Below are 16,713 nucleotides of genomic sequence, written 5' to 3'. Positions count from 1 at the left end.
AGTAAGGTATCTTCACTATTCAAGATCAAAAGGGCAATATTTACCTAAGGACACAGTAGAGAAGGGATGGAAGGAGGGCTGAATGGAAATAGGAACCACAGGGAAGAAACTGTTGTTATATGGAGAAGACTGCAATATTTGAGATGAAACAAAGTGTAAGGTTTGTGGAATGTAAAACTGATTAACTTATTCACAATAAAAAGTTATTAAAAAAAAAAAAAAGCTTCTGCATGAAACAAAGGCAGTGAGCTACAATACAAGGGTCAGTCACTTACTGGCAAAAAATAATAAGGCTGTAGAGTAGGTCCATGGGAAATAATTTTTTAATCACACAAAAGCTAACACTAATATAGAATAGGCAGTATTCTAAATGCTTTTCAAAAATTAGTTTCAATTTTGTCTTAAGAACAATATACTCAAATCCCACAGCCTCTGAGTGACTTCCCATTCATAACAACCCTTTAGGATACAGTAGAATTACTCTATAAGATTTCAGAGGCTATAAATCTTCATAGAAGCAGACTGCCTCATCTTTCTCCCTAGGAGTGGTTGGTAGTTTTGACTACCAATCTACTGGTCAGCAACCTAACGGTTAGCCCACTGTACCACCAAGCTTCCTTAGCGCTATGAGGTTAAGTACTATTATTGTTGCTGTTAAGAGCCATCAAGTTGGTTCCAACTCATACCCACCCTGTATAGGGTTTCCACAGAGCATGAACTGCTGCCGTTGCAGTTCAAAACAACCTTGCAGTCCAGCACATAAACCCGTAGCACCATACCAGGACTGCCCCATTTTACAAAAAAGGAAACTGATGTCACAGAGAAGGGGTTACACAGCCAGTGAGTAGAAGACTTTGATAACCCTAGGAATATAAGAATGTTTAACTAGAAAAGTATTTTTTTGTGTCTTCTCCCACCCACTGATATCTAGTTACCTTAAAAACAAATTTAACACTCACACTTGCAGATAATACCCACTTGACCTGACTTCAACGGCTGGATAATCACAACTCAACTAGAAGAATAAAGAAGAGGAAAAAAAGAGAGATCTGATACAATTTGATGAACTTGACCTACACCTATGGATGCAGTAGCTCAAAAGAGGGAACAAATCTTTACGGTGAGGATCATTCCCACCCCCTCCATACACAGGGTAGACAGGGATGAGCAACTTGGACATTGGCTACCCAAAATGGGGGGCTACAAAGGCTAGAAATGACTGGCTTACAAGCTTTCAAGAGGGAGCCTAGATCCAGAGGGTGTGGGGAGGGTAGAATGTCCACTGAGTAGTAGCCAATCTGTCTGGGCAGGACTGATGAAAGGATATGGGGATAGCACTCATGTGGCACAATAGTGAATAACTGCTATCAGGACTGACTGTGAGGATTGGAAATGTAAAGGCAGATGTTTTGTAGCAAAAGGAGGGGAGTGACTGACTTTGCAGTCCAGGAGGGGAGGTCCCTGGGGCCATCAAAGGGAGAAGAGCGGAGTGTGGCACCCTACCCAGAGAAGCAGTGATGCCAGAGATGGAGGCAGAGAAGATGACATGGAGAGATGGAGCGGCCGGGGAATCTAGACCCAGAGAGGGAGAGGGGCTAGGTGCTGACAACCAGGGGGCAGGCTTGCAGGGTATACCCTTTGGTTGGTTGATGATGTATGTAGGGGATTGTAACCATGGCAATGAAAGGATATATGACAGGATGAATGTAAAGCTAATGTTCTCCCATGTAAATTATCACATAATTCACAATAAAACATTAGCAACAAAAAATTTTTAAAGCACATTTGATTTTTCCATTCATTTGCTTAACTGATTCTGTTGACTCTTGTTAGTTTAGTACGACACTCCAGGTCTCGTGCCTTTTCACGTGTCCTTTTCAGTGCCTTGCCGCACAAAGTCATGTCCCCCTTTTGGAAAATGCCCATTCCTTCAGACCAAGATAAATCATCATCAAGTTTGTATCTGCCTCTGTGTGCTAGCAGTCACCAATTTGCATTATAATGACTATATACATATGCCTTTTGTAAGAGCTTCAACTCCTGGAGGCAAGGACTATCTCATTTAGAGTTGTACAACTGGTATTTGGTAAGCATTTTTCGACATATTGAATTTCACCTTTCCTTTCTTTTAGTTTTTGTACCAAAGAAACTTTTTTCACTAATATCTTTGTTTATAATGCATTAAATCATAACCCTCAAGACTTTTCTACTCACCAGTCACCTCATTCACAAAGAATTATAACCAGTCGTATGTTCAACACTGCTTCAGTATTTAAGTGATCTTTTGCGAATTTTACTTGCAACTGAATAAGAGTCCCCGGCTCAACTGAAAATCGGGTAGTTTAAACCCACCGAGGTGTCTCAGAAGACAGGCCTGGTGATCTGATTCTAAAAGGTCACAACCTTGAAAAGTCCTAGGGCACACAGTTCTACTCCATATACACGAGTGTTGCCATGAATTGGAATTGATTCAACGGCAACTAACAACAGTAACAATCATTCCCCAAACATTCAACCTTCATTCTCTTTGTCAATTGGCAGAAGAGGCCTTTGTGGTTTTGCCGGTATTCAATGGGCAGATTAATTGCTCTGTATTGGATTAAAATTGTGTATATTCAGATAAAACGGATCTTAAACATTCAGAAGCAGCAGTAAGTCTACAGAAAGAATTTTACCACTAGACCAAACCTCACTTCTCCCCTAGTGTGGATCATTATCATCACAAATTGCAGTACAAACAGTCCAAATAATTTGAAGAATGCTCATTACTCTTGAGTATTCTGTGAGACCACAATCACTGAAATTATGGAAAGATGAGAGGAATAAAACATGGGTCAGAAGAAAAACCTAGTCAGGAGGGAGTTGTTGCTCTCGTTTTCCTGATAAGAAATGACAGCCACAAGAAAAAAGAAGAAGAAGAATATTTTCAAAGGGTATGAAAATTATCCTTAGCTAGTGGCTGGGCACTTTTGGCACACATCATGAAACCTTGAAGAATGGTTATCTCGGAAGAACACTACCATATATTAACAGAAATACTGGCTTTCTAATTTAACTGTATTACTCTGCCTATATGGAGTACTGGTAGCATAGTGGATTATGAGCTGGGCTGTTAACTGAAAGGTTAGTACCTCTAGTAGACCAGTGGCTCTTCGGGAGAAACATAAGGCTTTCTGTTCCCATAAAGATTTATAGCCTCGGAACCCCTATATAGGTGCACCATGAGTCGAAACTGACTCCACAGCACACCACCACCACTCATCCTTTCTATGTTCTGAAAGACTAACCATTCCCTTTAGAACCTATTTCATTGAGATGAGGTATTTACCACATGTGTTTGTCAGTAAACAATCAATCAGCACTGGATTTCGCCAAACTCACCAGGCTCATATAAACTATTGGCTGACATCATGGAGGGTAAAGACTCTCTTCCATCATCAGAGCTCTGTTGGATTCCACTGTCGTTACTTTTGACTGTTTCAAAGAAAAATCAGCTGGTGATTAAAGTTCAAATCATTTAACAAGTAACATCCCACAAACAAAGTTTTAAAACGTGTTCATACACATCAGTGTAAACTCAGCCACCACCAGGAGAACACACTTAATACAATGTTAATCCTTTAGAACACTTTGCTTATCAAGATATGAATCATTGCAAAGCCTGAAAATAAACATTTTCAGAGGTACATCACATCTCAACCCTCCCATGATATGTCAGGGCTAGTAAAAAGTTTCCTTTATTGTATGACTATAAGTGTGTAGTTCTGAGACAATGAGAAACATCTAGAGAAATGGCCACACCGCACAATGACCACTGGCACAGACTTGGAATGCTCCACAAGAGTAGTACTTACTACTACGCAGTTTTGAAGAAGTATCAAAGTAGGAGAAGAGTGAATCTAGCTCATCAGGACAGAACAGAGACTCCCGCCTGGCCTCGTCGCTATTAACAGCAACCACTGGGGACATGCAAGTTAGCAAAGCACAAAGCAGGCAGTAAGAAGGGAAAAGGGCAGGAAAAAAACATTATTGGGAAAATTGAGGAGGAAAAATAGGAAGGAAAATAGGTGGTTAATCAGATACTTAGGGGTCTTTGGCATGGTAGAGTTATACTTCCCATCTCCCCTTGCATTTTACGCAGTATTATTCCTTAGAATATATACATTACCTACATGTGAATTACTGTGACACTATTTAAATTCAACTGTCTTAAAGACATAGAAATCCAGTATTTCCTTAGAATAAGTACAGGGAAACAGCATTTTAGCATCTATAAAACCTACACTGGCTACTAATTCAGAGAATATGCAAGTAATTATTCAGCTTAGGAAAATATTTACATATGCAACAAATAAGTGATAATACCTGAACTTTGGGCAGCTACTCTGACTTGCTCACTTGGCCCAGGTTTAGAAATGCTCAGCCTCTTTTCTTCGCAGCTTTTAGAGACAGTCTTTTTTTCCTGCTCAGGAGGTGACGACGATATAGAATGTTGATCCACAAATTTCCTCTCCACATATTTTGCTCTGATATATGCTTCCTTCTCTTGTCTGACACACATAAAAATTTCTTATTACTCTGCTTAATCCCTTAGCATGACTAAGAAAGAACTATAATATATTGAATAGTTTCAAAGAAAGAAACTAGATTTAATAGTAGTTAAAACTGATTTTGTGATACCATGCAACAGGTTTTGCTTCCAAGTATTTAATCAACTATGATTAAATACTCACAGGAAATACAAATAATAATAATACAATTGGGGAACAAAGATTGAAATGGCACTCTTGTTTTCTCTTAACTCTTGTGCTTATTCAGTTCTATCATACATACCTTGTTGTTATGCTTTTGGAGGAATGAAAAAGTATTGCCAAAAAAAGTAAAAAATTTTCTAGAAACTTTACTTTCACTTTTACTCAAAAAAGAAATAATGTTAAATATCAAAATATAACGGTTGACAGCCATACTATTCAAGATATACTACATGGTTAGGTTCCGAAGACCTACGACAACCAGCATGATGTGAAAATGGAGGGCACCCCTTGGTCTCCACATTAGCTTTGATCCTGCTTAAAAGACGAATGGAACGATCAGCTCTTTGAGCTAGCTGATCCTGAGCAACACTTTTTTGTTCTTGTTGAAGGCACCCTAATTAGACTAAAACAAGTGTATTACTGAGGGAATGTCACATTTTTCTTCATAGAACCCAGCTTCTCGGATTATTTGCTCAGCATACAGGTTGAGTAAGTATGGTGAAATAATACAACCTTGTTACACACCTTTCTTAATTTTAAAACATTCAGTGTTCCCATGTTCTGTTTGAACAACTGCCTCTTGGTCCAGGTACAGATTCCTCATGAGCACAATTAAGTGCTCAAGAATAGTCATACTTCACAATGTTGTCCATAGCTTGTCATGATCCACACAACTGAAAGCCTTTTCATAGGCAATAAAGCACAGGTAAACATCCTTCTGATATTCTCTGCTTTCAGCCAAGATCCATCAGACATCAGCAATGACATCTCTCGTTCCATGTCCTCTTCTGAATCCAGCTTGAACCTCTGGAAGTTCTCTGCCAATGTATGCTTGCAGTGTTTCTATATTACCTTCAGTAAAACTTTACTCACATAGGATATCAAGGACATTGTCCGATGATTTCCGCATTCCATTGGGTCACCTCTCTTTGGAATGGGCACAAATAAGGATCTCTTCTAATCAGTTGGCCAGATAGTTGTCTTCCAAATTTCTTGGCAGAGATGAGTGAGTCCCTCCTGTGCCACCTCATTTTTTTTGAATGATTTCAATTTTTATTCATCAGGATTGGAGGAAACTCATCAACAACCTGCGATATGCAGATCATACAACCTTGCTTGCTGAAAGTCAAGAGGACTTGAAGTATTTACTGATGAAGATCAAAGAGCACAGCCTTCGGTATGGATTGCATCTCAATGTCAAGAAAACAAAATCCTCACCACTGGAACAATAAACAACATTCTTATCAATGGAGAAAAGACTGAAGCTGTCAAGGACTTCATTTTTCTTGGATCAACTATCAACACTCATGCAAGCAGCAGTCAAGAAATCAAACAATGTATTGCATTAGGCAAATCTGATGCACAAGACCTTTTTAAAGTGTTGAAGAGCAAAGATGTTAGCTTGAGGACTAAGGTGTGCCTGATCCAAAACATGGTATTTTCAATAACCTCATATGCATGCAAAAGCTGGACAGTGAATAATGAAGACCATAGAAGAATTGATGCCTTTAAATTATGGTGTTGGAGGAGAATACTAAAAGTGCCATGGGCTGCCAAAAGAACCAATAAATCTGTTTTGGAAGAAGTGCAGTCAGAATGCTCCTTGAAGGCCAGGATATCCAAACTTTGGACATAATGTCAGGAGGGACCAGTTGCTGGAAAATGGTATCATGTTTGGTAAAGTGGAGGGTCAGAGAAAAAGAGGAAGACCCCCAGCGAGATGGACTGGCAAAGTGGCAGCACCAATGGGCTCAAGCGTGGCAACAATTGTGAGATTGGCCCATGACCAGAGAGTGTTTCATTCTGTTGTACATAGGGTCGCTATGAGTCGGTACTGACTCGATGTCACCTAACAACAACAACTGAGAGAATGTTATCTGCAGACATGCAGTGATCAAAGAGACAGGTTTAAACACGCTTTATTTTGAATAAACCCATGCATATATAAACTGGAACACTAGTAGCAATACTTTTTGACTTCCCCTCAACTACATATGGTTTTGACTTGGTGGCACAGTAGTTAAGCACTTGGTTTAGCAGCTTGACCAAAAGGTCAGCAGTGCAAACCACTCCACAGGAGAAAAATGCAGCAGTCTGCTTCTGTAAAGACTTAAAGCTTTGGAAGCCATATGGGGTAGTTCTCCTCTGTACAATTGGGTTGCTATGAGTTGGTATTTATATTTGAACATAAAATTTCAAACACAGCAATTAAGAATGCTCCAGAAGCCACCCTTTCCATTTTTGCTGGGGGAAAAAAAAAAAAAGGTTTGGTTGTTTTGATTTTTCAACATCATAGTATCATGCATGAAGCATGTTATCAACAAATACTTGCTGAACAAGTGAAACAATGTACAATTATTCATTGCAGGCAGCAGAAACTTGGCTCTTGAAGACATTCAAGAACACATTATCTTCTTTTTAAAGGTTGACTGCTAACAACAACAAAGAGAACTTTGTTACACTTTAATTGCAAAGAGCTTTCACATGTCTATGTAGTCTTAATTTTTTTAAGATTTTGTCTCAATTGAGAACTATAATTGATGAGCTGTTCAAATAAATGTAACTAATTAACATACTCAAGAAAGAGATATCCACATTTTAACATATGCAGTAATGATCACTTTTAGCATGAACTCCTCTACTACACTTGAATATCAATTATAATAAAATAAAATCATAGCCATATTCCAGATTAGAAAAAAAAAAAAGAAAAAAAGTAGCACATTAAGACAACTGAGATAGTACCTCTGTCCAGGTTGTGGTTTCTTTATACCCATTTTTTCCACTTTAGCTTCATAAACTCGATTTATAGCATCATTCCCCAACTCACACATAAGCTGTTTGGCAGAAAGAAAAATAAACCATGAGTTTCTAAACACATCATAAAAGTTCTTAATTTTCACAAATACAGTTCATTAATTCTTCGTGCACATTATGCAATATCTAATTTCACAGAAATTTAAAGTTAAAACAAATGAAACAAGGTCTGAGAGCCCAATAATAATTTTGCTATGTTACAGCAGACTGCCTCCCCACTGCCTCTGAGTTGGTTCTGACTCACAGAGACCCTGTAGGACAGAGGAGAACTACACCAGAGGTTTCCAAGGCTGTCATCTTTATGAAGGATACCTGGTGAGGTACTGTGGGATAAAGCACTGGAATACAAGGTAAGTTTGAACAGCAAGGTTAGCGGTTCAAGCTCACCAGCCACTTCTTAGAAACCCTATATAGGATTGACAACAGCAATCTTTATGAAGGCAGACTGCAACATCTTTTTCCAACAGAACGGTTGTGGTATTCTAACTGCTTACTTGTCAGTTAGCCAGCAAGCACCTGACTATTGCACCACTAGACCACCTTCCTCATACGAAAGTGTTTCTACTCTCAACTATCCCTTCTTTCCATACATGTGCACAGCATGGTGAGTATCAATGCAGCACTTACTGTTATCTGGATAGTAAAGTGTAGTAAGGACTAGCCTTCACCAGTCTCACGACAGTCAGATTAAAATTAAATGTGTACAAGGCAGTCCTCAGGGTACAATGAGATACATTCCTAAATATGTCTTTAAGTCACATTTTAGGTAAGTTGTGTTTATGCACAAACAGTTCTTATTTAGCTCGAAGCCCTTCCAGTGATTTAAAAGTTATACATACAGAGGGTGAAAGTGACTGTGGTGAAGAATTCATTGTGAGTAGGGGGTTGGTTCAATTGACAAGGGCTGTTCAACTGTCTCACAGTGGAGGCAAAGGTGCATTACATCAAAGGGCATGTACAAGTTATCCATAATTTGGAGGATTCTCAGCCCAGGAAGGGCCTGTAGTCTTTAAAAGTTTCCTCCTCAGTGTCTTCCAATCCTCACAAATATTCAAAGCCCATACAATTTACAATTTTGCTGAAGCCATTTTTGGACACTTCTTTCTCTGTCGGTTCTATCTCCAAATAGCCACAAGCTCCTCTTTTAGACTCCAGTTTTCCTTTCTATCTCTCCATTCACCTCTTCAATTAAAGTCAAAATCTTCTAACCGCACTAATAAATTATATTTGTACCTCTGTGGATCACTCAAACCACTTCCCTGACAATTCTTATCTGTGTAAGCGAGACGCTGGTTCATACTGGGCAGCAGTTAGGAATTGCAGAAAGTAAATGTCAAGTGGTTGGGATACATGAGTCAGAGGACAGTAACAGGATGAAAATGCTATTTGGGCCTAGAAGAGAGGCGGGTCTGGGACAAGCATTCTTGAGAGAGACATGTCTTCATCCTTGACATGAGCCCTTCCAGGAGGCCCCTCCTTGCAGTACCACACTCCTCCTCTGTTTATGGTTTTTGTTCCTTGTTTCTATTCTCTTCTCTTGCTCCCTTCTTCATCTCCTCTTCTTGCCTCCCCTTCTTCTCCTCTTCCTTCGTTCTCTCTGCTGCCCATCTCCAGAGGCCAGCTATCGGTTATAAAATGTTAAGTGTGCTATTTTCTTCTTGGAGGAGTTATTCCTTCTGGTTTCATATAGGGTTTTTTTTTTTTTTTTTTTTAAAGTAAAGGTTCTAATTACTACATAGTGGCCTTAACTAAAAAACCTGTGCTGGTACTATGAGGCAAAAGTATATCACTGGACTTGAAATGTTAACAACAAAAAGTCCTGTCTGTAAGAATTTAATTCCGGGCAAAGAAAATAATGAAATGATGGCAGAAGGAAGGACTGTTCAATAATTGCTGCTGGGAAAGCTGGTTAAGAATTTGGAAATATCACCAAGAGGTAGTTACATAGTTTATACTGTTGTTGTTGTTAAGTGCCGTCGAGTCAGTTCTGACCCATAGCAACCCTGTAAAGGGTTTCCAAGGAGCGGCTGGTGAGCTAGAACCAACAACTTTGCCATTCAAAGCAACTTTGTGCATTAATCCACAGTGCCACACTAGAACTCCATTTTATACTATATGCTAAATAAATCCACAATTATACTATGATTACAAATACGTAAACTATTCTTATAAAAAAAATGAGTGAATTTCACAGAAAACAAATTCTATTAGGAAGAGATTATAGGAATTTTTACCTAGTTCCAAAATTTTGTCATAAATAATATTAAAGATGTATATTGTTAACTAAAGAATATTTGGGGAAATATTAACAATAATTACCTTTGGGATAGGATTATACTGTTCTTGTTTTTATTTTTTTAGTTTGCTATGTATGTTAAAGCTTTTCCTTGATAAATGTGTTGTTTTAATTAATATGATAATTAAAGGGTTGCAAACCTCACCTTAGTTGCCTCCAAATATTCCTTTATCCTGCACATAACTGCCTAAAGAAAAAGATTTCCCTATTTCCTCTCCTAAAGTTCCAAAATACAGAAGTATTCAGTCCAACCTAAACTCAGCATTGTAGTACTCTAGACCCAAAGAATTAAATTTTACTCATTTGAAACTATATAACTTATCTACCTGAAGGATAATTCCATTTTCCTCTAGAAATTTAATCCTTCAAGGTTTGTCCCAGACTATGTCCATCTTTTGCTAAGTACCCTCTACACTAACACTTCTTAATCTAAAATTTAAACTAAAATATTAGGCACTTTCATCTCTTATATAACTTCTTTTTTCATATTTACATTATTTCCCCTAACCTGATTTTACATCCCTTCACAGTATGGAACCCATTTTCTACAATGCAGACATGACAACTAGCACAATAATGCGCATTACTCACAACATCTGGTGAATTAATTGAAGAAAGTGCCAAAGGCTAGAAAAATGCGTTTTAAACAACTCAGAATTAAAGTAAATTACTTTCTCCTTTTAATTTACGTACACATAAAACAATTTTTATTGAGTGTGTGTCATATTTTTTAAGGTTATCAGACAGATGTCTTAACCAAATTTTCTAATTTGAACCCTTTGAATTCACACCTTGCCAAAGTGGATGTGGAAATTAGATTTCTACCACTCATCCCCCATTCCTTTCTCCTTTAATTTCAGAACAAATTGCAGAATCTACTTAAGGAAGGTCCTAGATTAGGAGAAAATTTATCACCTCCATTTGTTGTTGTTATGTGCTGTGGAGTCGGTTCTGACTCATAGCGACCCTGTACAGGGTTTCCAAGGCTGTAAATCTTTATGGGAGCAGAAAGCCTCATCTTTCTCCCACTGAACAGCTGGTGGTTTTGAACTGCTGACCTTGTGGTTCGCAGCCCGATTCATAACCACTGTGTTAAATAATGTGTAAAATTTACATAACTAATAAGCTTACAAGTTTATCTGTGAATAGGAATATTAACACAAACACATCAAGAACATAATTTTGAAATAGAAATATATGCAAAGTACCCTATAACTCTCTAACTAATCTACTTTCCACAATATGGTCAGCTAAATGGTAAGAATGAAAAAAAGTACACTATTAACTGTTAAGACTATCACAATCCCAACTGCCACCTAAAATTACATATGACATTTCCATTAAGAAGAATCCTCAGACCCAGGGGGAAGAAAATACCTTGGTTGTGTGACTCCTACTTGACAAATCTATATTTGCAAATAGTTGTGCGCTAAAACAAGCCAGTGGCCCCTACATGCTATACTAATCCATTATGGAACTTTCTACAACAAAGTGTCACATATTTTTAATAAGAATGTATATAATTATAAAAGATTAAAACTGAGTTGCAGAAGGTAATATTTTTTAGAAAAAAAAAAGTAAGAAGCTTTATTTCCTTAGGGAAAGAAGTGGCATACAGTTAGGAGTTCTATAGGCACTTTGCAATTTAAAGAAATCTTCACAGATATTTTATGTAAAAATAAAAAATATTATGATGCAAATATTTACTTTACCTTTAAAAGTTCAGGTTCCCAGGTATCTAAAGTTAAAGATCGCACTTTTGAAAAATGGACCCCAAGACTCCTAAGTGAAAAAAAAGACTGCATTAATGTATAAATCTATCAAGTCTCTGCTCTATTTGCATATCCATATAAATTATTTTTGGACCCCTTGTGGCACTGTAGGATGAGTACTGGACTGAGAACCAGAAAGTCAGCAGTTCAAACCTATCAGCTGCTCCTCGGAAAACCTACACAGAGACTCGGAACTAATTTGATGGCACTTAATGACAACAACATAAATTATTTTTTATCTTTTACTGGGACACAGTCTTTAAGATAGCCCTCAACACAGATATAAATAGGGCATACTTTCTGGCTAATAGCAAATGTTGTTGTTAGTGCCATTAAAGTCAGTTTTGACTCACAGCAACCCTGTATAGGGTTTCTGAGTATTGGCTGGTGGGTTTCAATCGCAGACCTTCCAGTTCAAACGGATCTTGTGGTCCAGTGTGGATCCTACAGCACCACACCAGGACTCCTAATAACAAATAGTGTACACCGAAGCCCTCAAAAGCATTTTACAAATCAGAACTTTACCCAAGTATGAAAGATGCAAAGATACAAACTGGCAATTCAATAGGACGGTGGAAAGAGTTCATTAATGAATAGAACATAACTGACAATGTGTGTTTGTCCAAAAGAAGACTCTGACACTGTACAGGACTACCCACCGGTGAATCCCAGAGCACTCGATGCACAAGGTAATGCCCAGGTTGATGCTGGCCCATCTCGGGTCTGCCAGACCACAGTCACAACAGCTGGCGTTGCCAGGGATACACTGGACTCGCTGAAGTGCACTTTCTCCTTTCAATAATTTTTCTTTGGATTCATTTCCAGATTCTAGGCTTCCTGTGGATGAAGATGATTTCTTATCCAGCTTCTAGAAGAATTAAGAATTTGTTTAAGAAAAAAAATTCTAATACTGTGTTGTATGATACATGTGCCAAACAGAAGCTCCCAAACAGTAAGTGATGAAAGGCCTAGCATGGGTTTAAGATAAAGATTCTGCCATCAATGGGCGTTGTGTCTAATGAGGAGAAACATAAACATGTAAAATTTATAACATATACAATGGGGTTATGGATGAGATATGATGGCATACAGAAAGATGACCACTTGTCTGATGTGCAGGGTGGGACATAAAAGGAAGTAGATACAAAACCATCAAGACTGAAGAATAAAATAAATGGTAATTTCCTTATACTAATATTTTGCCAAAGTCTTCAATGAACTATAAGCAAATTAAATTACTTCAATTAACTTGGGTAACTGGAAAAAACTATGGTCTTAAATAGCTAAATACTAAAGAAGAGATCAATTACATAATTATATGTGAGATGAATCAACAGAAGATACAATGTCTAAATTCTCGTGGGCTATTATATAAGGCAAGAGAAAAGCAAAAGATGAATGGTAAATAAAAAACATGTTTCTTAAGTGTACAAGCAAAGTCTCCAACAATAATACATAATATTTAGTAAGCACTTGTATATACATGGCAATAATGACCAACTGGAGTCCTGGTGTGGTGCTGTTGGATCAGCACAAGGTTGGCGGTTCAAACCCACCAGAGATGCTCCTTGGAAACCCTATACAGGATCACTATGAATCGGAAATGACTTGACAGCAGTTAATAGCAATGACCAAATAAAAAGATACAGTTTTACATGGAATATAAAAAGTCTCATGGCTTAAAGACATTTAACAAACTTAACAAACCAATATTTTAGTATATTCTTGTTAAGTGTCGTCGAGTTAGTTCCAACTCATAGTGACCTCCTCAGGGTTTTCTGAGGAGCAGCTGGTGGGTTTAAACTACAGACTTTGTAGTTAGCAATCCAATGCTGATCCTACAGTGCCACACAAGGACTCGTTGTTTGCAGATAGTCATTAGAAATATAATCTGGCTTTTGCTTGGACTTCTGACTTACTAGGCAGGACTGAACAAGGTTAACTATAGCAGTAGCTGACCTTGAGTCAGCCCCCAACTCATGGTGACCATGAGTACAAAAGAATGAAACGCTGTCCTCTCTGGTGGAATAGAGTGGGAAAAACTGTGGAACAAAACTCAAAATTATTTACTTGGAAAAAAAAAAAAGGTTTACTGGTCAGAGACTGGAGGAACCTGAGACTACGACCCTTAACCATCCTTTAGGTCTGGAAAGGAACTCCCCTTGTGGCCTAATTTTCAGCCAATCAGTAGATAGCTTTATAGAAGTGGGAACAGCAACACTAGCAAGGAATACTCACCACACAATGATCAATCACTCAAAATTAAAAGAGCAATATATTTCTGAAGACAAAGTTGATAAGGGACAGGAAGGTGGGTGGAATGCAAATAGGGACCACAGGGAGGAAGCAGGATAACTCTTGTTGCATGGAGGGGATTGTATAATATACGGAAATGAAACAAAATATAAAAGTGACTAAATGGAAAGCTAATGATCTTGTTTATAAACCTTTACTCAATTCACAATAAAGAGTTTAAAAAATAAAAAGAAGGGAACCTTTCCAACTATAAAAAGAAAGAAAAGAGATTTTTCTGAAAAGAAATGACAGAAGATCATTAAGCAGAACTGCTGCTGCTGCTACTGTGTGCTGTGGAGTCGGTTCCGACTCATAGAGACCCTGTACAGGGTTTCCGAGGCTGTAAATCTTTATGGGAGCAGAAAGCCTCATGTTTCCCCTGCGGAACAGCTGGTAGTTTCGAACTGCTGACCTTGCGGTTCACAGCCCAATTTGTAACCACTACGCTACCAGAGGTCCTTAAGCACAACTAGCAACTAGAAAAAATAAAGTTGTTAACATTATTAATAATTATTTCCAACCTAAAAATTCTATACTCAGCCAAATTATCAAACACAAGTGATGACAGAAAAAAGACATTTTCAGACAAATAAGGACTCACAACATTCTCATTTTCAGGAAGCTACTGGCAGAAGTCTCACATGCTTCTTGATGAATCAAAAAGGAGGTAGATATAGAATACAGTAATAAAAAAAATTATCAGAATGACTGTATAGAGAAATTCCAAACTAACAACTGTAGAGCAAACTCAGAGGAAAAGTGGTCCAAATCAGAGTAAGATTCATAAGACTGACATGTTAAAGGCTACCTCCACAAGATGCCCTTTGTCAATGTTTCTGTCATTTGTACCCACTTATGTCCACATGAACCTGGCCTCTGATTAAATTCCCATGTAACTCTCTAAGCCCTGCTGCTTGGATCAGTCGAATACTCTGGTTTCCTGCTGGAAGGATTCTAACTTGATATACTGCTAGACTGAAAGTTGACCAAGATAGGCTTCAGGATACATATGCCTGAGAGCTATCACCAGATCCATGACACAGTCTGCCAGAGGTCCCAACAGTCCAGGATCAAGTCTTGTTGTTGTTGTTAAGTGCCCTTGAGTCAGTTCTGACTCATAGTAACCCTATACAGGGTTTCCGAGGAGCAGCTAGTGAGCTTGAACCACCGACCCTGCAGTTCAAACCAACCTTGTTGTCCAGCACATTAACCCACAGCGCCAAAGGACACATATTGTATATATGAGACCACTACTGCAAAAGTCAAGAAAAGGTTTGCACACTAGAAAAAAAATTTTTTTTTTTTTAAAAAGCAACTTACTCATGGTCTTTCCCAAAGAGTTTATATTCTTTATAAGCTGAAGCTGGACTATAACCCAAAGATTTCATATAAACTTATTTTCTCCAGGGAGCCCTTCAGCTAAGACTTTCTTATTACCCTTGTTTTGCTTTTAAATACATTTTACACTTATTATATTATTCACATCAATAACATCCATTATTTTATTTAAAATACATTAAAAGTATAGGAAAAATAAATTACATCAAGAGGATACAACCAAGATTTAAGAAATTAATACTGGCAACGTATTATTTGGTATGTCAGTATTGTTTACTAACCTCTGAGTCATCACCTTTCTCTCTATAAGCCGTGGCAATACTCGTCTGAACAGCCTTAATCCATGCCTGGCGCAACTTCTCAGTATCTGCCTGGAGCATGCAACTTCTAAAAAGAAATAACATACCATTTTCTCAGACACTAAAATAATCAATAAGAAACCACAAAGGCAAAGAAAGCTACAGGGAGGAGTACAAGAGTTAAAGACAACAGAGATAAATACTATTGTATGCAAAATCCTGTTATAATAATCTATGAATGGATGCATAGCTAGACATGCAAGTTGAACACAGGTGTGCGAAGGAGAATGGGACTGCATACTACTGGTATGCAACAGAAACTATTTCTACATCTGTATTTAGTTATGCTATATCCATGGATACTCAAGGACACACAAGGCGAAGTTTGAAAAACTTTTCATCCAGACCCAAACACCAGGCCTAGGGGTTCAGGACCATAGTCTTGGTGGACAACTGGCATAACAAGTCCACAAAAGATAGAAAAACATAAAACCAAAACAATGACAATATTTAAATTTCTGTCCATTTTGTTATTTAATATTTTTCAAGGAGAAAATTTCTACTGAAGAAATGTTTTATTTCACCTACTGTTAGGACAAAAAATACTCATTAAGAAATTAAGGTACGAATAAAACAAATGATTTAATGAAAATAGATCATCTATTTCTATACATTAACTTAAAAATAAAACCTTAAATTTCCTATATAAGCATAAACTTACTGATTGATATTGGGTAGTTTTTTAAACTAAGAAAATACAGTTCTCAAGGAAATTGAAATATGGTTTTAGTTCCATGACAGCTAAAAGTTTTCATATGGACATTATCAATAATTTCTGTGGCATTTTAAAAAATAATATGCCATGTGCACAGAAGTTATGTATCTGTTGTTGTCAAATGCTGGAAAGTCAGTTTCCACTCATAGCAATCCTGTATAGGATATCTAAGCCTTTAAATCTTCACGGGACCAGAAATCCCCATTTCTCTCCAGCAGAGCAGCTGGCGGGCTTAAGCCATGGACCAGTATCTCTAATAATTAATGATTTAAATTTATTTTTGAAACACTTTTATCTTCTTTAGCATAGATAATCATGATTCAAAGGCAAAACTTCCTCTACTCTGGAAAGTACTTCAATATATCTA

The 16,713-nt window shown here is 37.7% G+C and overlaps 1 protein-coding gene across 1 annotated transcript in view; it reads right to left on the bottom strand.

Annotated features, from left to right (window-relative positions):
- Positions 1–16,713, bottom strand: part of ACAP2 (ArfGAP with coiled-coil, ankyrin repeat and PH domains 2) — a 178,283-nt gene that overhangs the window by 15,776 nt on the left and 145,794 nt on the right. Inside the window, exons 13-18 of the mRNA XM_006869416.1 lie at positions 15,554–15,659; positions 12,299–12,507; positions 11,580–11,649; positions 7,500–7,591; positions 4,366–4,550; positions 3,382–3,474 (exon numbers count right to left, since the gene is read on the bottom strand). Of these exons, the coding sequence (XP_006869478.1) occupies positions 3,382–3,474; positions 4,366–4,550; positions 7,500–7,591; positions 11,580–11,649; positions 12,299–12,507; positions 15,554–15,659 (755 nt within the window). The remainder of the gene's footprint in view (positions 1–3,381; positions 3,475–4,365; positions 4,551–7,499; positions 7,592–11,579; positions 11,650–12,298; positions 12,508–15,553; positions 15,660–16,713) is intronic.

This window comes from Chrysochloris asiatica, unplaced genomic scaffold (genome assembly GCF_000296735.1).
Source record: "Chrysochloris asiatica unplaced genomic scaffold, ChrAsi1.0 scaffold00130, whole genome shotgun sequence".
In the NCBI taxonomy this organism is placed as follows: Eukaryota; Metazoa; Chordata; class Mammalia; order Afrosoricida; family Chrysochloridae; genus Chrysochloris; species Chrysochloris asiatica.
The sequence above is the reverse complement of the archived record's forward strand: the minus strand, read 5'-3'. Positions and strand labels throughout refer to the sequence as shown.